The sequence below is a fragment of the Calypte anna genome, chromosome 2 (genome assembly GCF_003957555.1).
Source record: "Calypte anna isolate BGI_N300 chromosome 2, bCalAnn1_v1.p, whole genome shotgun sequence".
Lineage (NCBI taxonomy): Eukaryota > Metazoa > Chordata > Aves > Apodiformes > Trochilidae > Calypte > Calypte anna.
This window is the reverse complement of record NC_044245.1, coordinates 3,826,074-3,851,352: the sequence shown is the minus strand read 5'-3', so window position 1 is coordinate 3,851,352 and position 25,279 is coordinate 3,826,074. Positions and strand designations below refer to the sequence as shown.

General features: G+C 46.5%; 1 protein-coding gene across 1 annotated transcript in view; it reads left to right on the top strand.

The window, feature by feature from the left end:
- The first annotated feature begins 2,637 nt into the window (after positions 1-2,637).
- The window catches only part of VIPR1 (vasoactive intestinal peptide receptor 1), a 127,536-nt gene continuing 104,894 nt past the window's right edge, over positions 2,638-25,279 (top strand). Inside the window, exon 1 of the mRNA XM_030445167.1 lies at positions 2,638-2,891. Within this exon, the coding sequence (XP_030301027.1) occupies positions 2,829-2,891 (63 nt within the window). The 5' untranslated portion in view covers positions 2,638-2,828. The remainder of the gene's footprint in view (positions 2,892-25,279) is intronic.

Here is a 25,279-nt window from a genome sequence, read left to right as displayed (position 1 = left end):
TCGAGGTTAGTAGTTCCTAGTGACAGTGTGAGGGGTAACAGGCACAAGCTGGAACACAGGAAATTCCATTTAAATATAAGAAAAAAACTTCTTTATGATGAGGGTGACAAGGCAGTGGCACAGGGTGCCCAGGGAGGTTGTGGAATCCCCTTCTCTGGAGATATTCAAAACCCCAGCTGGGTGCAGTCCTGTGTAATGTGCTCTGGGTGATTCTGTTTAGTGGAAGAGTTGGACTAAATGGCCTCTGGAGGTCCCTTCCAACTCTGATAATTCTGTGATTCCATAAAACCACAGTGCACCAAGGTTTTGAATCCTTCTGGCTGTCATCCTTATCCCAGAGAGGATATACAGACACAAGAATGGGTGCAGAAGAGGGCAAATACGATGCCCAGGGTATGGCACAGAGAGCACAGGACTTGTCAGCCTGCAAAAGAGCCACTGGTACAGAAAAATCTGAAGTCACAGTGATTGTCCACAGAGTCACAGAATTACCTCATTTGGAAAAGACTTTCAAGATCATTAAGTCCAACCATTAACAGACAAGACAAAAGCTTAACTAAGCCAAATCCCACAATCTGTGATCAAAATCTGAAGAAGGGAGTGAGTGTTCACCAACAGAGATCTGGGGGGCATGGGATGAAATGAGCAGGAGCTGGGTTCAAATCAAACACAAAAAATGCTCTTGGGCACCACGCTCAGTCCCCTGAGCAAACCAAACCATTTGAAAATGATGGAGACTTTCCCTGTCTTGAGACACAAAACCTTCAGATTCTCTCTCTGCAAAGAAACCAGGAAAAGAAATTAAAAAAAAATAAAGAGCAACATCTGCCTATACCTTTCCCCACCTCCCCTCACCCCTCGCCAGGAGAAATCTGTCTCTAAGAGGCTACTTAAAAGTGTTCAGGCTGCATGAATAAATGAAATAAGCAAACATAAAGTGGCTATTATTAGCAGCAAGATGCAGTGACCGGGTAAATGGCCATTCCCCTGTCATCTGAGCATCCAAACTGAGCTTTGCTGCCTGTTCAAATTGTTGTACAAGTAACTGACGTAATTAACATCTTGTCCCTCTTCTTACACAGGCAATTAGGAGCCACCAGGAGATGAGAAACAAGAGATAGGACTGGGAGTTTTCATGTCAAATGCAAAAGAGGGAGGAAAAAGAAATTTAGATGTCAACAAACCCAGGGATCTTTCTGTAAAGAGTTTAAGGGGGAGGGGGGGAAGAGACACTAAACTGGTTTTTCTCACCCTTTGTATGTTATCTCCAACAAAGTGAATGATTTAGTGGTTCGTTAAGAGCTACAGTCTGGATTTAACTTTAATATTTTAACCCATTAAACCGTTAAATTTAACCATTAAATTTAGTATTTTAACCCATTAAGCTCTTCCCCTAAAACTGGCAGCTTTCCTGGTTGTATTGAACAGCTTGGAATTAGGGAGCTGTCTCCATGGACTACCAACTATCAGGATTATGTTTCTCTCTCCTCAGCAGGTGGAGACAACAAATCTGCATCTGCTTGAGCTTGAAAATCTAGCTGGGTTTAGGAAGAAAAAATAGGAAGAAAGATATTTTTCTCATTGTTACCTTTATTTATGGGGCTTGTTGGGGTTTGGAGGAGAAAGCAAACCTATGTCTGGGGTTCCTCTTCAGCTGCAAAGAGCATTGCCCTGAATATGAAATGAAATGCTCCTCATCATGCTGGGGAGGGAAAGGATTTCCACATTTGCATCAAAAAATGCAGTGTGGTCTTGAGTCCTTCTTCCAAAATGAGAAGTTCAGAAAGGTCGTGTCACTGACCTGCACTTTTGTAAAGTGTTTTTTTTCCTTTTCTTAAACTTTTCTCTCTTTCTGTAGCAAGAAAGAGAGGATATAGAGATTCACAGGATGGAAGGGAGGGAGGGAGGGAGGGAGGGAGGGAGGGAGGGAGGGAGGGAGGGAGGGAGGAAGGAAGGAAGGAAGGAAGGAAGGAAGGAAGGAAGGAAGGAGGAAGGAAGGAAGGAAGGAAGGAAGGAAGGAAAGGAAGGAAGGAAGGAAGGAAGGAAGGAAGGAAGGAAGGAAGGAAGGAAGGAAGGAAGGAAGGAAGGAAGGGAAGGAAGGAAGGAAGGAAGAAGGAAGGAGGAAGGAAGGAAGGAAGGAAGGAAGAAGGAAGGAAGGAGGAAGGAAGGAAGGGAAATTAACAATGAAAAGGAAAATGGAAACAAGGTGGAAGAAAGAGGAAGAGAGGAAAAAGAGGGGGAAAAATGGAAAAATAGAAAGAATATTAAAATTGGAAAAAGTAAAGAGAAAAAAGGTGAGAGAAATAAAAAATAAAAATAAAAAAAAGAACTCAAAGGAGAGGAAAAAAGATAAAAGGAAAAAAGAAAAAAGACCAGAAACAGGGGGGAAATGAGAGGAGGAAGAGGAGAAGAGGCACAAGAAGGGAAGGGCCATAAGGGCAATAAAGCAAAAGGGGCAGAAAGGGATGAGGAGGGAGAAAACCCGGGAGGAAGGGAGAGAGGGAAAAGAGAGGGAGAAGGAGCAGGAGGGAGGGGAGCACCCTGGGGAGGGGCGGGCGGGGGGCGGTGCGGTCCCGCCCCGCGCAGGGAGGCGGCTGTGGGCGTGGGGGGGGGCGGCTCCGGCGGAGCGGTGCGGAGCGGGGCGGAGGGTCGCGGAGCGGGGGTGGTTGTGTCCCCTCCTTCCTTCCATCCCTCTTTCCCTCCTTCCATCTCTTTCCCTCCCTCTCCCTGAATGCGCCCAGGCCGGCGGCGGCAGCTCCGCGGCTCCGCGCTGCCCGCAGCCGCCCCGCCGGCAGCTTGGGGTGCAGGCTGAGCCCCGGTCCGGCAGGATGGGGAACACCGGGTTCGGGATGCTGGTCCTGGTTGTGCTGCTCGGATGCTTCTTCTCGGCGGTGAGTCCTTCCCCGGGTGCGGTGGCGGGGGCTGCGGGGCTGAGCTCGGCGGGGCCGGGCTCTCCGTGGTGCCTTCTCCTTGCTCGGAAGAACTTTGGGCAACTTTGAAATTCAGCGCTGTTTGGTTTAAGGAAGGTGTGTTTTGGTTGAGGTTTTCCTTTTCCTTCCGCTAATTTAGGGAAAAAAAACCAAAAAAAAAAAAAAACCCTCTTCGTTTTCTTCTTCGTTTTCTTCGTCGGGAGGAATTCACTTGGGGGTTTGAGCTCTTGGTTTTGCTGTCACTGAGGTTTGCAGCCTGGCTTGAGTTTCTTCTCTTCAGGAGCTTGATCGTTTAGTGCAAAGCTTCCCTCACCACCCCTCCCAAAACTGGGGATAACGGGATGACATTCCCGACACTAGGACAAGGGGGCTGGGTGGGACTTTCTTCTGGTTGTAGAAGCCAGGAGAAGTTCAGCAAAGTGCTGCTCTCTTTAGGCTAAAAACCTCACTGGGATGCACTGGAAGAGCAGAAACTGGGAGCAAGGGATGAGTTTTGGGGGTGCAGTGGGTGCTCATCATTCCCATCCTGGTGGGTCCCTGGCTGGGGGCAGTGCTGGGTTCTCCCCCTCCTCAGATGGCTTGGAGCAGGGGGTAGGATGAGCAAATGGGATTGTTTCTCCTGGCAATGTGTCTGTGGGTACACACACACACACACACTTATGCAGGAAAAAGCAAATTCTCTGTGCAAACAGCAGAGGTTCTGCACATCTCACTGAAGCTTCCTCCTGAAAGCTCCCATACACCATCCTGATCTGGATTGAAACCATCCAAATTGGAGTCAACAGGCTTGGGGTGGGGTGTTGGGGGGTGCTGGTTGTGCCTGAGTTTCCCTTTTCCTTGTAATCCTCTCCCAACCTTGTTTTTTGGGTCTTTGGGAGGTGAGGTCTCAGCAGCATCCAGTTGGGTTGGGTGAGGTTGCCCACAGGGTTGTGCCATTGGTGCTTGGTTTGTTCCACTCAGCTGGTGACAATAGTTTTAACAAAGCTGTTCTGATCCCCCAGCAAGTAGAATCCAACCCAGCTTGGGTTCAGAGAGTAGAAGGTAACCCAGATTTGGCACTGCATCACTCAGCTCTCCTTCTCAGTCGCCTTGTCCCTTAAGAAATGAGACAAATGGGCTTATTTCAAGTTGATTTTTTTTTTTTTGGCTATCACTGTGAGCCACCCAGCCATCTGCATCCCCAAAGATTCTCTTCAAGGAAGAACAGGCAGGGAAAATGGATTAAAGTATTTAAAAAGTGACCAGGCAATTAAATCCTGGAATTCTATAGACTTTGCTTTAGTGAAGATCCAAAAATAGCTCCTGTCTGGGGCTGGAGCTGAGAAGATAGTAAGAAGGCAGCACTACCATCAGCTGCTGGAGCTGCTCCAACTTCAGGTTCCACTGAAACCCGTGGCAAAATTCCCATTTTTGTAAGCACTTCTGGCACAAAGAGGTCCTCTGGGGCCAGATCCTCCAGGGAATTAAATCCCAAAGTCTGCTGAAATTCAGCATTCAAGTGGGGGCAGGATCAGGCCCTTTTGCTGGTGTTTGAGTTGCTGGTTGTTGTCAATAAGCACAAACCCCTCCTAAAGCTCTGGGACACCATCAAGGCCCAGCCTGGGTGTAATCCTGTTACTGGTTGCTTTTCAACCTTTGTATTCTCCTGTTGTTTCATACTTTTATCTCACTTCCCTGCCCTTGGTTTAGTGGCACCCTTGGTTGCTTTCTCATTCCTCCATTGGGTTAATGTTCCTGGGACCTGGTTCATAGCAGTGGGTTGGAAAGATTCACATGTTCCTTATCAGCCCTGCTCTGCAAGGTGACTAATACTAAAGTGCCTCAATGTTAAGAGAAAATCCATTTTTTTTTTTTTTTCCCCACTTTAAACCTGGGATTTGGTGCTCCTTTTTACGAGCAAAAATAACTTTGTGGTTGTATCAACAAGGCTCTGGGGCACATGGTGGCTCAGCAGAGGTGTTTTCTTGCAGTTTGTTGTTTGGTTTTGTGGGGTTTTTTGTTGTTTTTTTTTTACCCTTTGTAATTTATTGCCATAATTTTTATTGGGATGGCCTTGGAAAAAAACTTTGAGCCAGACCAATTGGCTCCTGGAGAAACTCAGTGTTGTAAAACTGTTGCAGCCCTGTGGTTTCTAATTGCTGTTGTAAACTTTCACCTCTTGTGGTTTGCAAAGGTGAAAAAAAAGGAAGGGGGGGGTGGTAAATCTCATTTGTTCATCAGACCAGGCTCACCAGAGCTCTGCTGCCTGGAAATGGTCAGGTTTGAAGATTTGGAAGCAAATTGCTGAAGCTGGTGGTGGCTGGGGCATGGGGTAAACTCCAAGTAACCCTTATTAGGCCCTGGTGGGTTGGTTACAGCTTTTTGGGGGTGTAACTGAGATAATCTGGTCCAGAGAGCTACAAGTTGAAGGTTTTTTTGTTGTTTTTTTTTTTGTTTGTTTTTTTTTTTTGTTTGTTTGTTTGTTTTTGTTTTTTTAATTTTTTTTATTTGTGATTTGCAAAGGTGGAAAAAAAGGAAGGGGGGGGGTAAATCTCATTTCTTCATCAGACCAGGCTCACCAGAGCTCTGCTGCCTGGAAATGGTCAGGTCTTAAGATTTTGTAGCAAACTGCTGAAGCTGGTGGTGGCTGAGGCATGGGGTAAACTCCAAGTAACACCTATTAAGCCCGGGTGGGTTGGTTACAGCTTTTTGGGAGTGTAAATGAGATAATCTGGTCCAGAGAGTTGGAGGTTTATTTTTCAGTGTGTTTAGTAAATGAGATGTGAATAATTTGAAGCAGTTGGTGGAGTCCACACACCTTGAGAGTGCAAGCTTGTTGGATTAGCCAGATCTCTCCAGATGGTGTAATTTGTGCTTTTTGTTTGGAGTTTTGTTCTGCCTCCTTGAAAGGAATAAAGAATTCAGATCTGCTCCTTTAGCAGAAGAAAAGGATCATTGTGAGAAATTGGTTAAATTTAAGCTCAGGGGACAGCCCCTTCCACCTTATCTGCATCCCTTTCATCCTGTCATTGACTGAGCAGTTAGATAAATACATTTAAACCAAAATAATCAATTTTTTCCCCTTTTTTTTAAATTGGCAAAGAGGCAGGGGACTCACTAGAATCCTCTAGCTTAATTCCTGCATCCAGCACAAAGATCCTTTAGCAACAAGAACCTGTGTTTGACAAAGGCCTTGCCATGAAACCTCAGTGTGTTCCTGAGTGTACTATTTTATTAAATTTGTCAACCTCTACATGCATGACTGACTTTATTTAAAGCCATCTAGGAGAACCAGTTGCCCAACCCCATAGCTTGGGAAAGTCTGGTTGCCTCCCTGTGAGACTGGAAGTTTTCACAGGATGTATTTTCAGCAATGCCTCTATTTTAGGAGCTTTTATCTAGGGCATAACAAGGTAAAAAGAGGAAAATAGACAAAAGCAGAGTGTCTGAGGTGTGTGTGTGTGGGGGAGGGAATACTATATGGAATATTTACAGGCTGGTTCCAGCCCCACCATCCTGTCAGCAGGGGGGTTCACACCAGAGTTCCCACATCTCCCAGCAGAAAACATCTGGATAACCAGGCAGGAGGGGAATCATGATGGAATGGCAGGAGATGAGTCCACCAGGGTGTATTTTTATTTTTTCTTTTTTAAAGAGTGGGATAATTGCCAAATCTTCAGCATCAGGAGGCAGATGGGACCATGGACAGAGAAAGCTGCTTGGCTGGAGAATTCGGGTGTTCATGTGGCTGTTGTTGCCTTCCCCCCCCCCCTTCTTTTACTCCTTCTTGTTCAAACTCCTTCCCATTTTAATACCAGTGGTGGGGTGACAGCCAGAGGGCTGCAGCAGATAAAAATGCAGAGCAGGGTTTGCTGTGCTCTGTGCTCAGTCCTCCCAGTGCTGACTCGTGATGCTGCTGTGACATTTTGTTCTGGTTTTCATTGTTTCACACTGGTATGACTGGTTTCCTCTCCCTGGAATACCCAAGGAGGGCTGGTGGTAGTTGGGAGATGCAGGGAAGTGCTCTGCATGTCTTGCAGATGGGCAACTGGAGGGTTGAGGGATGGGACCTGTGCCGTGGAAGAGGTGTTTGAGGTCTCCTGAGGCACTGACTGCAAGGAGATGGCAACCATGCAGAGCTGCTGTTATTTTTCAGGGAGAAAAAAGTGGTGGTGATGAGTGTAATTTGGTCCCTTTAACCAGTGATTCTCAGTGAAAACAACTGTGTCTTCATAGGATGATACTGTAGAAATACAAACTGGTTTGGGTAGAGAGGGACCCTAATGATTATTTAGTTTCAACCTCCCTTCCATGGGCAGAGACACCTCCCACCAGCCCAGGTTGCTCCAAGATCCATCCAACCTGGGCTAGAACACTTCCAGGGATGGGGCAGACACAACTTCCTTGGGCAGCCTGGGCCACTTTCTCACCATCCCTCATAGAGAAATCAGTAGAAATCAGTCTTCTATTTACCCAATCATATCCTGGGGGTTGGTCTCTTTTCCCAGGCAACTCTTAGCAAGACAAGAGGACACGGTCTCAAGGTGTGCCAGAGGAGGTTTAGGTTGGAGATTAGAAAGAATTTCTTTCTGGAGAGGGTGATCAGACATTGGAATGGGCTGCCCAGGGAAGTAGTGGATTCTCCGTGTCTGGAGATCTTTCAAAAGAGCCTGGATGTGGCACTCAGTGCCATGGGCTGGGAACTGCAGCGGGAGTGGATCAAGGGTTGGACTTGATGATCTCTGAGGTCCCTTCCAACCCAGTCATTTCTATGATTCCATGATTCCATGATTCCATGATTCTATGATTCTATGACTGGGAAGTTGGTGCCTGGGCAAGCTTGTAGACACAAATCATTGTTGGAAGTAGAAAAGAGAGGGAAAAGGGCCAGGAAGGGAATCTCCCTGATCAGTACCAAGTGTCCCATTTATTGGCAGTCTGAGGAAGGGCACCAGATACTGTGGAGATCAGTAAGACCCAGGATGAGATGATTTTTTTAACTCAGACCTGAGCACACTGGGAGATTTGTCAGACTCTCTGTGACACCTGGGGTTCAAATTCGGTGAAGGAGCTGAGGTACCTCTACAGAATAAAAAATATACTTGAGTTTTGGTGGGGAGCAGGACTTGGCTTGGTTTTCTGAACACAGGAGGTCATGTTCTGCCTCCAGACCAAGTCAGCCCAAGGTTGGCAGTGTCATTCCAGTGCTTTGAGTGGGATTGCTGCTGCTGCATCTCTCTGGCTTGGTGGAAATGGGTATGGAGATGTCAATAAATATAACCCCCTTCTCTGCTCTCCTTGACTTCCTCTCTTCTGTGTTGGAAAGAAGATGAAAAAATCCTCAGTTGTGGGCCAAAAACATAGGCAATGTGGGTTGGAGATGCTTGGTGAGCCCAGAGGAGGAGTTGGATGTCTGATCCTGCAGATGGGATGGAGAGCATGGACAGACAGACTGACAGGCAGGCAGCTCCTGCTCCCTCCTTGAGACTTGCCAAGCCTTCCTGTGCCATGCCATTGGTTTGTGCTCCTGCCCCATGGAGCTGGGCAGGGTTTTCCTTAGTGAGTGTTGAGCAGTTGCTATTTTACTGCTCTCTCCCTTCCATTCTCTCAGATGTTCCCCAGAAGTCACGAGCTCTCACAGCTTCCTTGTCTTTGCCTCTGAAAAGAAGATCCCAGAAGACTGGAAGAAAAATCAGACTTTTTTTTTTTTTTATTGAAGGTACAAGAGAGGTAGGGATGTGGTGGCAGCCATCAGCCTGGCCTCCATCCAAAGCTCATGCCATGGCAGGGAGGTCCTGTGTGTGCCTTCTTGTCACCATTCCCTTTGGGAGAAACCTGCAGCTTGCTTGGCTTGGTGCCTGACTTCCAGAGATTTCTCTGGAATGATTCATCTCTTGAGGCACCAGAGCTTCACCTTTGGAATTTCAAGACACATAAGGCAGGGAGAATAATGTTCAGAAAGTGCCCTGGGGAAGCTTTGAGAAGAAGATGGGCTCCCTGAAGCCACCAGTGTCCAGATGCTCCTTGTTGTATGGGGTTGACACCGGATTTGTCCAGACTTGGGTATTTAGAAAAACCTGAAGGCTTCTGGAGGTGTAAAAAAAAAGTGCAAAGTTTCTTTCTGATAAGGCTGTTGATAAAAAAAAGTACCAAGATGTTCTACTGGCTGTTAACTTGGCTACAAATCATTTTTAAACTCCTGCATAAAGCCTAATGAGGAAAGACTTAGAATAGCAAGAACACTTATGTTTAATAATTATATTTATGTCTTATAAATAGAAATAGCCTGTGCCAGCATGGCTTGACCTGCTGGGATGGCACAGGAAAGGTTAAGAAGAAGCAGATTTGGTATTTTTTTGCTGTTACAGTCCTGGCCTCCAATATTCTCTCCCCTCATCTCTCAGTCCTGGGGATTCAAGGCAGATTTGGTGCCCTGAAGTCACTGCAGCCCTGGGATGAAGTCAGAGGAGGTGACATCAGAACCCAGTCCAGTAATTTTTTTCGGTGGTTGGTTCATAAAGTGAATTTAGAGATATTTTTGAGCCCAGGGATATGTGCTGTGGGTTGCTTAAGGCTGGAAAAGAGACATTAGTGCTGCTTTACTGGTGATTTGTTGTGCCAGATTTTATCTACATTACTCAATTTTTAACATATATATATATGTGCATATATATAGTATTTCCAGGACTTAAAGACCTATTTTAGCTTCTGAGCAGGACATAAATTTTAGTACTTTACATAACAAAGTCCCTTTTCCAGCAGGCTGAAACAGTGGATATTCACAGCCTTAAACTCATTAGGCAGATTTCTCACCTCCAGGGCAGTCCCTAACCCACCCCTGTCACCCTCTGCACCTCTGGGAGATGGAGACTCACACTTGTGTCCTTTGCATTTAAATTCAGGTTTTAGACCTGAATTTGAATTCTTTTCTAAATCAGAACCAAATGGGGATTATTTTCTGATGGGTTTCACTAGCCAGCCAGGCAACAGACTTGGTGGTGCTGTGTTGATAAGTCCTGACTTGGCTCCATTGATTTGACTTGATTTTAAGTTGAGAAGAGATCAAAGGGACTGAATATAGAGACCTGAACTCTCTTGTTTGCTGAGCCACAATCTTCTCCTTGCTTTTGCAGCAGGCTTAGGAATGTTTCTCCTCTGGACAGTTTTGAAGTTAAGTATAAGCCCCACATTTTTTAATTTTCATCCCTGTGAAACTGCATCTCATCAAGAGGAGAGGAGGGGAAAAAAATCTATTTAAATACAGTTCTTGCCTTCAAGGGAAAATATCATTATTTGTGTCTCCTTTATAAAGCTGAAATCTATTGGGTGTGTTTTAAAAAGAAGATTTTTCAGCTCTCCAACCTTGATTCTGTGTTAACAGATGTTTTGATTAATACCAAGTGAAACATCACAAGCAGCATCTGAGCAGCCAATGTCTCCAGGGTCCTCAGAAATGTCATTGCCTGTCACACCTGATCAGCCTGTGAGCTCCCCAGGAGCTGACCTTGGGGTGGGATTCACCATGTAGATTAGAACACCCACATTTTGGGATTTCTCTGTGTCTGACCCAGCTGGTCTGAGCTCCTCTTGTGGTCAGCAGTGTGGTCAGGTTCATGGCTCACATCACTGGAAATGCAGGAAAAGATCCCACTGACCCACAGCATCCCTTACTGGAGAGGGATGCTGTGCTATCTGCCAGACCCAAGGGAGATCTCTCAATACAGAAAAATAAAATAATCTTCAGTTATTCCCTTTTTTTTGGACCCCTATGGACTACAGTTGCAGTTCAGTCACCCTGGGGTAGACACCTTTATTTAGAGGTCTTAAGCTGTGAGCTGAATCCCTCCCCAGGTTCCTCTTGTGTTGTATAAGAAGGCAAAAAAAAAAAAAAAAAAAAAAGAAGAAAACCTGCTCATGCTGAGCTTTTCCCTCCAGCCTGCTTTATTCATTACTGAAAAGCAGCTTTTAATTCATCTCCCCTAAGTGGCCAGGCTCCTGCAGTTCAAACTTTAAAAGAAGGAATCCCAGTGCAAGGGCAAAAGGGAAATAAAATGAAATGGACCCAGTGTGATGCTCACCAACCCCCATATAAATAATTAAATAAAAAAAAATATTAGAAAAATAATCTGTAACAGCCCTGTGCAGATACAACAAAATGAAGAACTGCTGCCACACTGCCACTCAGCATTTTTCTGCACTCAGCTTGGAGGCAGCCAGAATCCAAATCCTGCTGGAGATTATACCTCTTCCACCTTTATTTTGCTGTAACCCAACTGAGGTTTTATTTCCAGGGGATGCTGTGATGATTTTTCTGTGGCCTGTCCATTGCCCTTCAGAAAGTTCCTCCCATTCCATCATTCCCTGGGATGTATCTATTGCTCTTTATTTATTTATTTTATTTTTTTTAAGTCACCTTCCAGAGCCCTCAGGAGTTTGCTGAGCAGAGATTAAACCCCAGTGCCCTGGCAGATGTTCTTCCTTCCTTCCAGAGGGAGGGAGGGAATTAAATCTTCCCCAGCCCTGGTTTGATGGAAAAACCTCTCAGCTGTGGAGCTGCAGGAGCTGATGTGTTTCCATGTGTCCTGCAGCTAAACCCTTCATGCCAGCAGGGATTGGGCTCCATCCTCAGCTCTGCTCAGTATTTCTTGGCTGCTTTTGCCCCTGGAATTTGGGACTGGTGATGTGGGACCCCTCACTCAGCAAGGAAAGCAAAAAGGGATGGATGCTGCTTTTTTCCCCTTATGGGGTCTTGCTGTGTGCTGGAAGCCACACAAAGGGGGGAGGGAGCCCCTCTGTCACCAGCCTCTCAGCTTTGGGACCTTGGGAATCCCTTGGGATTCCCTCCTTGGCAAGGTTCCAATTGCCTTGGGGTCATTTCAAAGCAAGGTGTGAGCAGAAAAGCACTTGAGTTGAAACAAGCCTGCTGCAAAGTCTGCATCCATCTCTTGGGTGATTTTTCACTTTCACCCTGGCTCTTAAGCACAATTGGGCTTCTCCAGCTGTTTGTTTTTTGTTTTGTTTTGTTTTAGTGGTTTTGTGTGGATTTTTTTTTTCAAGAATAGAACCAGGTTTTCTCTTTGCTTAACATACTCAAAAGGCAAAAGAAAAAAGAAAAAAAAACAACCTGCTGCTGTAGCCCAGAAGGCCAATGGCATCTTGGGCTGGATCAGGAACAGCGTGGCCAGCAGGTCCAGGGAAGGGATTCTGCCCCTGTACTCAGCTCTGGTGAGGCCACAGCTTGAGTCCTGTGTCCAGTTCTGGGCCCCTCAGCTCAGGAAGGAGATTGAGGTGCTGGAGCAGGTCCAGAGAAGAGCAAGGAGGCTGTGAAGGGATCCAGCAGAATTCCTGTGAGGAAGGGCTGAGGGAGCTGGGGGTGTTGAGGCTGGAGAAGAGGAGGCTCAGGGGAGACCTCATCACTCTCTCCAACTCCCTGAAAGGAGGTTGGAGCCAGGGGGGGGTTGGGCTCTTTTCCCAGGCAACTTTCAACAAGACAAGAGGGCAGGGTCTCAAGTTGTGCCAGGGGAGGTTTAGGTTGGAGATGAGAAAGAATTTCTTTCTGGAGAGGGTGATCAGGCATTGGAATGGGCTGCCCAGGGAAGTAGTGGATTCTCCGTGTCTGGAGATACTTCAAAAGAGACTGGATGTGGCACTGAGTGCCATGGGCTGGGAACTGCAATGGTAGTGGATCAAGGGTTGGACTTGATGATCTCTGAGGTCCCTTCCAACCCAGCCAGTTCTGTGATTCTCAGGGCACTGACAGGAGGCCCAACACTCGGGGAAGAATTACTAACAGGCTCAAGTGTGAACTGCTGCTTCCATGTTTTGGGGGATGACACTGAACACAGAGCCCTGAACTTCATTGCAGGGCTGACGTGGAGCCTCTCTAAGACTTTTGTTACCCAGCCTCTGTGTTCTTCTGTATTGCTGACTCCTGTAGGCGTCCCTTTTCTTCTTTTCTTCTTGCTTTTCTTCTTGCTTTTCTTCTTGCTTTTCTTTTTTCTCTTTTTCTTCTTTTTTTTCCCTCCACACTTTTCTCTACACAAAGTTTTTTCCACCTTCTGGAGCCATTGCTCTGCACCTGGGGGATGGGCTGAAGCTTTGAGAGCAGAAATTGCTGCTCTTTCATCCCTTAGATGCAATTATTTCCAGCAGCACCATTTGGGGCAAAGTTAAACTTGGTTCCTCCTTGGCTTGTTCTCTCCTCCCTCCCTTGGGAAGTCATCCACGTGTCAGCAAACTGGATGTCAAAGGCTTTTTGCTTCAGGCTCTTTGTCCTCAGTGCACATGAGGGAAGGGTTGTCAAGGGAAAGAACAGCTCAGATAGGAACAGAAATATGTATTTATATTTTAATATATTTTTATTTTTCTGTTTATGTCTTTTATACATAGATACACACTTATGTATATAGTATAGACATATATTAAGGTAGAAATATAAAAAACATTTTCAGGTGTGGTAATGCTTCCTGAGCTCTAAAAGAGAAATAAAACTGAGTTGTAATCACAGCCTGAAAGTCTTTATCAGTGGAAGGAGAGTGTGCTGGCTGGATAGGGAATTGGGAATGTTTAGTTTGGAGGAGGCTGAGGGGAGACCTTATCACTCTCTCCAGCTCCCTGCAAGGAGGTTGCAGAGAGGTGGGTGTTGGCCTCTTATCTCAAGTGAGCAATGATAGGAGCAGAGGACATGGCCTGAATCATAGAATCATAGAATTGGCTGGGTTGGAAGGGACCTCAGAGATCATCAAGTCCAACCCTTGATCCACTACTGCTGCAGTTCCCAGCCCATGGCACTCAGTGCCACATCCAGGCTCTTTTGAAATATCTCCAGACACGGAGAATCCACTACTTCCCTGGGCAGCCCATTCCAATGCCTGATCACCCTCTCCAGAAAGAAATTCTTTCTCATCTCCAACCTAAACCTCCCCTGGCACAACTTGAGACCCTGCCCTCTTGTCTTGCTGAGAGTTGCCTGGGAAAAGAGCCCAACCCCCCCTGGCTCCAACCTCCTTTCAGGGAGTTGTAGAGAGTGATGAGGTCTCCCCTGAGCCTCCTCTTCTTTAGGCTGAATTCCCCCAGCTCCCTCAGCCCTTCCTCACAGGACTTGTGCTGGATCCCTTCACAGCCTCCTTGCTCTTCTCTGGACCTGCTCCAGCACCTCAATCTCCTTCCTGAGCTGAGGGGCCCAGAACTGGACACAGGATTCAAGCTGTGGCCTCACCGGGGCTGAGTACAGTTGCACCAGAGAAGGGTGAGAGTAGATTTGAAGAAGAATTTCATTACTGTGAGAGGAGTCAGGGACTGGAATGGGCTGCCCAGGGAGGTGGTGGGGTTATCATCCCTGGAAGTATTTAAAAACCATGGAGATGAGGCAATTCAGGACATGCTCTAGTGGGTGTTACAAGTTCTGATATATATATATATATTTTTTTTTTTGTCAGTATATATATATCACTGTGTATATATATATGTGTATCTGTATATATATTTTTATTTGGAGGGGGGATGCTGACACTTGGAAGCAGTGATTTTAAAAGTCTTTTCCAACTCTGACATAAAGGAGAAAAGTGACAAGTGCCTTTTTTGCAAAACCATCACTCCTCTCCTTCCCTGCTGCAGAACTAGTTTCCCAAAGCCCAGCCCACTAATTAATATTCAAGGTTCTGCTGGGCATTAAAAACCTCCAGCTCTCTGGAAACCTTGGTTTTTATGATCTGTGGCAGTTTGCATCCTCTCTCACCACCCACTCCTCTCTTGCTGCTCAGAGGTGATAACTCTCACCCACCCCTGCAGCCCCTCAGGAGCTGATGGTCTGACCAGCTCCTCCTTGGCCAAGTGATTCATTTGCTCTGCAGGTGCTAATTACTCTTTCCCCTCCCTCCTCCCAATAATTAATGAACTTGCCTAAACACAGAGTGGGTATTTCAGACCTATTCGTATCCTGAAGTTTCCTGACTGTGTTTCAGACTTAAAAAGCTTCCTTCCTTTTTTTTCCCTTTTTTCCCTTTTTTCCCTTTTTTCCCTTTTTTCCCTTTTTTCCCTTTTTCCCTTTTTTCCCTTTTTTCCCTTTTTTCCCTTTTTTCCCTTTTTTCCCTTTTTTCCCTTTTTTCCTTTTTTTCCTTTTTTTCCCTTTTTTCCCTTTTTTTTTCCTTTTTTTCCCTCTCCCCTATTGCCTTTCCCTTCCCCTTTCCCTTTTCCCCTTTCCTCCAACACTCCTGAAGTTTTCACACACTTAGGAAGAGCCCCATAGGCTTGGTGTATTTCTGGCTTCCACCTTGGCCCTCGTTTTCATTTGGCTCCTCCAGGCTTGGCAACACCATCCAGGAACAACCTTTGTGTCTCCTTGAGGTCTCTGCCAGAATCAGGCTCCTATTGTATTCCTAGGGTTATTTCCTTCCCACTTTTTTGCTTTGCTCCTTTGACTGGGAAGTTGTTCCCAGAGCTCTGGTGGTTGAATTGTGTTAGCCAAGTCCTCATGGTTTTATAGATGGAAAGGAAATTAAAAATTGGAGCTTACTGCCTTGGGTCTACTTGACCTGAGCCTCAGAAATGTCTTAAGGGACTACTAAGCATCTGAAAATATTCTTAAACCTGGCTATAAAGCTGAAGTTTAGTTGCTTGTTCAATTTATTTTTTTTTCCACACCTTATTGTTACATGGAGATAAAACAAAACCAGGATTTATTGAAGCAGCATCTTCCAGAAGCACTGAATTCAGCTGAGGAAGAAAAGCTAAGTGAGGGCTGAGTAAAGGTTGTGGTTTTCTAAAGGAAAGCCACCTCATGTGCTCCACACACTTTTGGAAAAAGAGATGCAGGAGGAAATGAAGTCCAGGTGGCTGTTGCAAGCTGTGATGGAGGCCTCAGGGAGCATCCAGGACCTGTGATCCCAGCCTGGGAATGTGTTGAGGACTGGCATGGGGGGAGAAGGAGGTTCTAATTCCGTGTAGGAGCAATGTGCAAGAGAAATGTGAGAGCAGTAGCTACAAACTCCAGCTGCAAGGAGGTTGGGATCAGTTGTGGAACAATCCCACATTGGAGCTGAGTCTCCTGTGCTGGTCACTCACTGATCCCACTTGGATCTCTGCTGTCTAGAAGCATTCCCAGAGCTGTAGCACTCCTAGGGACAAGCCCTGCTGGGAATGCTGAGCAGCCCAGCTGCAATTTTCACTCTTGTACATGCCATTTAATTTAATTTAAACTATTTCATGGTTTATAACTTGAAGAAAAGAGATTTAGATTGGACACTAGGAAAAAATTCTTTCCTGTGAGGGTGGTGAGACCCTGGCACAGGTTGTCCAAGGAAGCTGTGGCTGCCCCATCCCTGGAAATGTTCAAGGCCAGGTTGGATGGGGCTTGGAGCAGCCTGGGCTGGTGGGAGGTGTCCCTGCCCATGCAAAGAGATGATCTTTGAGGTCTCTTCCAACCCAAACCATTCTATGATTTCCCAGCACTTTTCTTTCCCTCTGCATATCACTTTTAACAGCAAATTTCTCCTCCCGTTCTTCTCTGCTGCAGATCTGACAGGATTTATTATGAAAACATCATCAGAATAAACCAGCAACCATGCCTTTGATTGGGGCTTGTTTTCTTCCCCGCTATGGGACTGCTGAAAAGTCAAGTTTCTGTTTCTAGAAAGGGTATTAAAATGCTTGGCAGGTTAATGCCCCTCTGCTTTGCAATTATTTCTTCTCTGCCAATTCACCACTCAAGCTTCCTGGGCTGTCAGCTCTGGAAAGGAGTATTAAATATATATTGCAACCCTGGGAGGAGAGCCTAACCAGTCAGAGTACAGTGCACCTAAAAATAAATTTCCCTTGCAGAGTGGCCTGGGGAGAAGTACAGGCAAGGAACAGTGTCTGCTGGGGTAAGCATGAGTAGGAGATGAACCAATAAATTCAGCTACAGCTGGAGAGAGGCAATGGTTCAAGCACAGGTTGAAGCTGAGAAGCTCTTAGTTCAGTTCCAGGCTCTGTAAATGAGCTTTCTTCTAGGGGTGGTGTTGCAGCTCCATGCCTAAAACCTAACCTGGAAATGAGAAAAATACACTTGCTTTACTTGCCCTTCATTTATTTCATAGAACCCTGGAATGGTTTGGGTTGGAAGGGATCTTAAAGATCATCTTGTTCCAATCCCTTTGCTGTGGGCAGGGACACCTCCCAGTAGACTCGGGTGCTCCAAGCTCCATCCAACCTTGCCGTGAACACTTCCAAGGATGGGGAAGTCACAGATTTCTCTGAACAACCTGTGCCAGGAAAGAATTCACCTTCACAGGAAAGAATTTCTTCCTGATTCCTTGTCTCATTCCCTCTTCTTTCAGTTTGAAACCATTCCCCTTCATTCTATCACTTCATGTCCTTGTCAAAAGTCCCTCCCCAGCTTTCCTGTAGCCCCTTCAGGTCCTGGAATATACTTTTGTCCTTCTCATATTAAACCATTTATCTTCCAAATATATTTTCCTTCAAAAAAATACCCTCCAATTCTAACCTCTTGGAAGCATCTGGGAAAGTGAAGGGCTGGTGCTGATGCAGGATTGTTTGTACACTCTCTGGGATTGCACTTGGCAGGGTGTGGGAAGGGTTGTAGGAGTGAGATGTGAGCACAGCCTGCCAAGAGCAGTCCCAAGAGCCAGAAAGCCAGCTGCTTTTGGGATGGAGGCTGGCCCATTTCTGCAAGGGATGTGTTGTCTGTCACAGGGACTGCATCAGAAGGAGCCTTCCTCTATGGTGTGTTCATCACTCAGGTGCTGGGCAGGTCTGGTCCAGTTCTGGTCCTCCTGCTAAAGAGAAAACTCCACCATCCCTCAAGTTCGGTCAGCTAACAGGTCCTCCTACTCTGTTTTTCCCAACAGAGCTTTTAGAGTCTCGTGGACCTTTTTCATGAGTGGTTTGGGTTGGAAGGGACCTTGAGAATCATCCAGTCCAAGCCCCCTGCAATGAGCATCTTCAACTACATCAGGTGGCTCAGAGCCCCCTGCAACCTGACCTTGAAGGTTTCTAAGGATGGGGTTTCTACCACTAGCTCAGTATGGCTCTGCCTGCCAGTAAAAGGCTGGCCAGGCTTGAAGACACCATCCATGTTTGGCTTTTGGACTGGTGAGAGTAGGAGCTGGAAACAGATCACCTTGGAAAGCTGTTAGTTTGTTGAGAGGTTGGCAGGATCTCTTTAGGGTTTCACACAATCCTCCCAGTATTGCAACTTCACCACTGGTCCAGTGGGAAGGTCCCAGTGGTGGTGCCTCTCTTGCCAATCTTCTCCTTGGTCTCTGTTTTTTGAGGGCAGATGTTTGTGAGTGCAGGACATGCTGCAGGACACGTTCCTCTTGCAGGAAACTCAAAACCAACTGGAGGGCTTTGCTTTGCATGTGGCAGAGGTTATCACTCTCACAGTTACCCCTGCTTTTGGGGGATCCATCCAGAGTTGACTTGTGCCTCCCTGTGCCACCCAACAGTGTCTATAATTTAGGCTGTCGTGGAGCTCGTGGCCATGAAGGGATGGAAATGTTTTGTTGGGGAGCAGAGACAAGGAAAGGTTTTCATCATGATGACCTTGGCCATATGGCCAGTGGCCATATGGACAGTCCCAGCATGGTGATTCGTGGAGGAGACACAGTCTGTTTCTTGTAAATCCTTTATTTCAGAGGCAAGAGAACAGGGCATTAATATTGTTGATTTCCAGATCCTTCACGCCATGCTAAAATAACAACAGGAAGCTTAAAAAAAGGTGCTTGTGTCCAGAAAAAGATGTGGCCAACCATCTCCAACTCCAGATGCCCAGGGGCCCGAGGTATTGACAGGAAGCTGAACACGAGCCAGCAGTGTGCCCAGGTAGCCAAGAAGGCCAATGGCATCCTGGGCTGGATCAGGAACAGCATGGCCAGCAGGTCCAAGGAAGTGATTCTGCCCCTATACTCAGCCCTGGTGAGGCCACAGCTTGAGTCCTGTGTCCAGTTCTGGGCCCCTCAGCTCAGGAAGGAGATTGAGGTCCTGGAGCAGGTCCAAAGGAGGAAACTGGACTGGTGAAGGGACTCGAGCACAGATCCTGTGAGGAGAGGCTGAGGGAGCTGGGGGTGTTGAGGCTGGAGAAGAGGAGGCTCAGGGGAGACCTCATCACTCTCTCCAACTCCCTGAAAGGAGGTTGGAGCCAGGGGGGTTTGGGCTCTTCCCAGGCAACTCTCAGCAAGACAAGAGGGCAGGGTCTCAAGTTGTGCCAGGGGAGGTTTAGGTTGGAGATTAGAAAGAATTTCTTTCTGGAGAGGGTGATCAGGCATTGGAATGGGCTGCCCAGGGAAGTAGTGGATTCTCCGTGTCTGGAGATATTTCAAAAGAGCCTGGATGTGGCACTCAGTGCCATGGGCTGGGAACTGCAGCAGGAGTGGTTCAAGGGTTGGACTTGATGATCTCTGAGGTCGCTTCCAACCCAGCCAGTTCTATGATTCTATGATACTTGCAAGTGGTGAGCAATTGAGTGAGAGAAGTTTGAAATCAGTGTCAGACATCAACAGTGATGTGGTAACCACAATACTTCTGCACAGCTCACCCAGGTGCTGGCTGCAGGTGAGATCTGGGTTACTGTGAAATGAGAATTAATTAATCTCAAGGCCAAGATATAAAGAACTTTGACTCTTCTCTTTACATTAATCTTTCAAATGTGTTTTTCTTAACAGAAAAACCCCCAACCTTTATTTGAGAAGTATTTTCAGACGAGTGGGGTTTTTTTGCTTGTAAAGCTGTGGGGAATGAGGGGGATAATTATCTTTGGGAAGTTTATTTTTTGATTGATGAGGGAGTAAAAAAAGAGTCGCTTTTCCCTTTTTACTTCTCATCAAGAAACTGAGAAAGTTTGCAACTTCTGAGTTACTTTTCTTGACAGAAGAATGAATAAATAAAACACATGCTTTTTAGGGATGATTTTTAAACTCTGTTTTTCAGGCCAGAAAATGGCCAGAATGTGCACAGCCATTTCTGGGAAGGGGGGAAATTTCAGCTTCCTGATAAGCATGTTGGAAGACTGACACACCCAAGGGAAAATGACCTCTCTTTTGGATCACAGAACAGAGAGTGGAAGAGTTTCAGTTTGAAAGCTGCTTGGTCACAACTTCATAGTTTGAAGCAAATTCACTGTGAGGCTGGGGATCTCTAACACACTTCAACAGCAGCAGGTTTAATTAATGAAGAAATAAACAGAGATAACATATTGCACTAAGGTTTGAGCTGAAAGGTATTTATGAATCTAAGACAGTCCTGACCACTGTGACCAGTTCTGGAGTCCTCAACACCAGAAGGACACAGAGCTCCTGGAAGGTGTCCAGAGCAGAGCCACTCAAATGCTCAGAGGGCTGAGCACCTCCCTGGGAAGCCAGGCTGAGGGATTGGGGTTGTTCAGCCTGGAGAAGAGGAGGCTCCCAGGTGAGCTCAGAGCAACCTTCCAATATCTGAAGGGGCTCCAAGAAAGCTGGGGGAGGGCTTTGAACACAGAGGGGGTAGGGAGAGGACAAGGGAAATGGGTTAAAACTTGGAGAGGGGAGATTGAGGTTGGACATGAGGAAGAAATTCTTTAATTTGAGGGTGGTGAGAGCCTGGCACAGGTTGGACAAGGAATCTGTGGCAGACTCATCCCTGGAAGTGTTCCAGGCCGGGTTGGATGGGGCTTGGAGCAACCTGGGCTGGTGGGAGGTGTTCCTGCCCATGCAGGGGGTTTGGAACAAGGTCTTTAAGGTAGGAAGAAATTCTTTCCTGTGAGGGAGGGTGAGGCACTGCCACAGGTTTCCCAAGGAATTTGTGGCTGCCCTCTCCTTGGAAGTCTTCAAGGTCAGGTTGGATGATGCCTGAGTGTTTCTGCCCATGCAGGGGGGTTGGAACAAGATGATCTCTAAGTTCCCTTGCAATCCAATCCAGTCTATGATTCTCTGGTTCTATGATCCTATGAGATTGGGGTTTTGGTGTCTCCTATGGAGTACATCAGTGAGTAACCCCTCCCCCCCTCAAGTTACCTTCTCCTACATTGGGTGGCATTTAAATGATGTGACTGCAAACAGCACATCTGGGTGTCAGGAGGGAGAAGACAAGTGGAGCTGAAAGGACAAAACTGAATTTTCTTCCTGCTGTGGGAGACACATAGAGATCAACCAATCTGTTCTTGGGTTTGTTCAGGAGATGGCTGTGCCACCCTCTGTTATCCTTGTGGCTGCACTGGTCTTGCTGGAGCTCCACACAGAGTAACTTCCCCAATTGAAATGAAGTTCTATCTGTTCTCTTTTCTGTCTGTGAGAATCAGTGAGATTCTGATGGAGAATCCCATAGCATCCACACAAACAGCATGAGTTCAAGACCTCAGTTCCATCATCTGCCTGAACATCCCTTTTCCCTAACAGGAGCTGGAACTGCAACCAGAAAGATGAAAGCAGGCAGGCACTCACATATTCATCCAACCCTAGGGATTTGACTAATAGTGGTGCTTGGGAAAATCCTACCCTGCGGTTACCATCCTCAGCCAGAATAAATCAGTTTAGCTTCACTGCTGGTGACATTGCTGGGCTGTGCCATCTGAGGGGCTGACTGTGAGCTTAATGCTCATGAAAATTGTTATGGGAGCAGCCCTGGAAGGCTCAAACCCAACTGCAGCACAGGCAACAGCAGCTCTTCCTGTGGCACACAAGATGCTACAGGGAGAAATAACACAAGGTGTTATTTCAAGCATTCAAGAAGCATTTTCAAGATGCCACAAGAAATAACTCAAGGTGGATGAGTGGTGTAGCATGTGTGGCCCAACCTTGCCCATATTGTGGCCTGTGAAGTTTGTTGTCATAGAATCATAGAATCATAGAATTGGCTGAGTTGGAAGGGACCTCAGAGATCATCAACTCCAACCCTTGATCCACTACCACTGCAGTTCCCAGCCCATGGCACTCAGTGCCACATCCAGTCTCTTTTGAAATATCTCCAGACACGGAGAATCCACTACTTCCCTGGGCAGCCCATTCCAATGCCTGATCACCCTCTCCAGAAAGAAATTCTTTCTAATCTCCAACCTAAACCTCCCCTGGCACATAAGGGAGAATAAGGGAGAGAGACTGAGGGGTTGGAAACTAAACTGCATTCAACTTTAATGTAACAGGAATGATAAATAGGAAAAATTACTAAATCTATACAAATATACAGGAAAATTGATCCCAGGTTCCTCCCCCCTTTCCCCCAATAACTCTCAAAGTCCAGGCTGGAATCCTGGGGTCAGCAGCAGTTGGGAGCTGGAGGCAGGAACACACAGATTCAGGCTGGGATGGATCAGGAGCACAGGCAGAGGAAGGGATAGAATCCTCCCAGGATGCTGAAGGAAACAGGGACAGGGGAAGAAGGGGGAGCAGGAAGGGGTTTGACCCTGGTGATGCCTCAAATTTATCCTGAGTATGAGGTGTATGGGATGGAATACTCTGTTTGGTCAGTTCTGGCATCTATCTTGTCTGTTCCTCCCCAAAGGAGGGTTTCAGGTGGGACCTCTTTACTCCTTCTGGTGGGCAAAATGTTCCTCAGAGCTGAGCAGTGTCCCTGGTTCTGCAGCCCATTCCCAGCTGGAACTCTAAACACCCAGAGTTCTCAGTCCCAGAGCAGCCACTGCCTGAGAACCTTGTTCATTTCAGCAAGTGCAGCTCCTTACAAGAGACTGAGCTGAAAGCAAAAGACAGAAAATCATCTTTATCCTGGCCCAAACCAGGACAGTCCTCTATGACTTTTTCTGATCTATAAACAGGGTGAGGAGCACTTGTTTGGGTTAACCCAAAGGGTTACACATGGTTTAGCAGAGTGAGTTTGCTGCACAGCCTGACTGGAGAATGGGAACAGGATGCCAGAGGTTTCCACGTTTCTTTTGTAATCAGTTAAATGTTCTCACTCTGATAAGCAAAGTATGGTTTTAATTAAAAAGCCATTCCAGCTGGATTTAATTTTTATGCCATTGAAGAGGCAGGCAAATTGCTGTGGATATAAAAAAGGAAAAAAAAAAAAAAAAAAAAAAGATGGTGTTCTTGTTCCAAAGAGTTGTAATCCACAATGGCTTAGATCCCAGGACAAGGCTACTTTCCCTGCTCCTTGGAAGAAGTGTTGGGATTATTTTTTTCTCCCATCTCCTCAGCAGGACCCGTAAGATATCCCTGCTTTGATTCCATATGTCTTTTAATTAAGGAGTTAATTGCACCATCCCAGGGGACAGCTGCAACTAGGGAGCCAACTTGGAACTTTTTTTGCCTTTGAAACAAGCGCTTGTCAGAGAAGAGCTGTACAGTTTGAGGGACTCCAATACTGAGGAAAAGCTTGTCCCTCTATTTTCTGTCCCTTTCAGATGCTGCATTTAATTTTGTGGGACAAAAAACTGGAGCTGGTGCTGGGTTACATCTACAGGACATTTAGCCATGTTTAATAGAAAATCATAGAATGGTTTGGGTTGAAAGGGAGCTTAAAGATCATCTTGTTCCAACCCCCTCCATGGGCAGGGACACCTCCCACCAGCCCAGATTGCTCCAAGCCCCATCCAACCTGGCCTGAATCAATCATAGAATCATAGAATCAATTGACTGGGTTGGAAGGGACCTCAGAGATCATCAAGTCCAACCCTTGATCCACTACCACTGCAGTTCCCAGCCCATGGCACTCAGTGCCACATCCAGTCTCTTTTGAAATATCTCCAGACACGGAGAATCCACTACTTCCCTGGGCAGCCCATTCCAATGCCTGATCACCCTCTCCAGAAAGAAATTCTTTCTAATCTCCAACCTAAACCTCCCCTGGCACAACTTGAGACCCTGCCCTCTTGTCTTGCTGAGAGTTGCCTGGGAAAAGAGCCCAACCCCCCCTGGCTCCAACCTCCTTTCAGGGAGTTGTAGAGAGTGATGAGGTCTCCCCTGAGCCTCCTCTTCTCCAGCCTCAACACCCCCAGCTCCCTCAGCCCTTCCTCACAGGACTTGTGCTGGATCCCTTCACAGCCTCCTTGCTCTTCTCTGGAGCTGCTCCAGCACCTCAATCTCCTTCCTGAGCTGAGGGGCCCAGAACTGGACACAGGATTCAAGCTGTGGCCTCACCAGGGCTGAGTATGGGGCCTGGAACACTTCCAGGGATGGGGCATCCACAGCCTTACTGGGCAACCTGTTTCAATGTTTCACCACCATCACAGGAAACAACTTATTCCTTATATCTGCGCTAAATCTCCTCTCTTCCAGCTTAAAACCATTACCTCCTGTCCTATCACTCCATGCTCTTGTGGAAAGTCCCTCCCCAGCTTGTTTCTTATCCCCCTTCAGTTATTATAAGGCCCCTATAAAGCCTCCCCAGAGCCTTTTCTTCAGCAATAAATGTGGACCCCACCCCCATTATCCATCCTGGTGGAGAACCTGCTTCCTGTGCCAATGAGCTGGATGTACACCTAGGAAAAAAAAGAGGTTTTTCACTTAGATTGTCTGGTGTTATCTGGTTGTGTTGTTCAGTTGTGGCATGAGATGCTGCAAGCAAATATCTTTAGCAACAGCTACAGGTATTCTGTATCACCAAGGATATGAGTGGTACACAGCTTTCCCAAAGGCTGATACACAAAAGAGAGAGTGCACCAGAAATACAGCAAGGTGATAGCTATAAAATACATCCAGAACTCTTGAATGTCTTGCAGATTGATTTATTTTTTAATTTCATTTATTTACCCCCAACAAGTATTTCCAGCCCATCTAATCACAATTCTAGTCTGAAGTGCTGCTGGAAAGAAATGGGGCCGGATCACTGAGTTTCATGGTCCTAAAGCACTTTACAAGGTTGGGTTTTGGAGGTGCAGATGGATGAGGTGCTGGGAGCAGGCAGCAGTGGATGGATGGTTCCTTACCCAGGCTGGGAAAGCTGTGGAAAAACTGCTTCCTCCTCACCTGCCTTGTGAGCACACAAAGCACAGAAGTTACAAATGGCCCTAAATGCTGCTATTAATTATTGAAATACTCGGAATTCTTGTAGAAATATGCCTTTTAATAAGCTACCACCATTTTGGTTTAGGCTTTGTTGCTTCCTCCCTTTCCTCTCCCTGTGTTTCTGGGTGAATCCCTTGATCCTCAGCCTAAGATTTTAGGAGTGAAGGTATCAAGCCACATTTCCACACTTAGAAAAGCCCCTTTCTCTCAGAAATACTTATAGTTTGATAAACCTATGGGGCTTGCACAAGGCACAGTTGTATCCCAATGCTGTGATTTAAAAGCATTCCAACTTTCTGCTATGTCCAAGTGCCATAAATCCTCATCTACAAATAGCAGCCATCCCTGTGTGCAGGGCTGGGAGTGGGATGTTCATCCCCTCGAGGCAGGAAATCCAGTTCAGGGAACTTAATGGCAGGAACCAGATGAGGCTGAGCA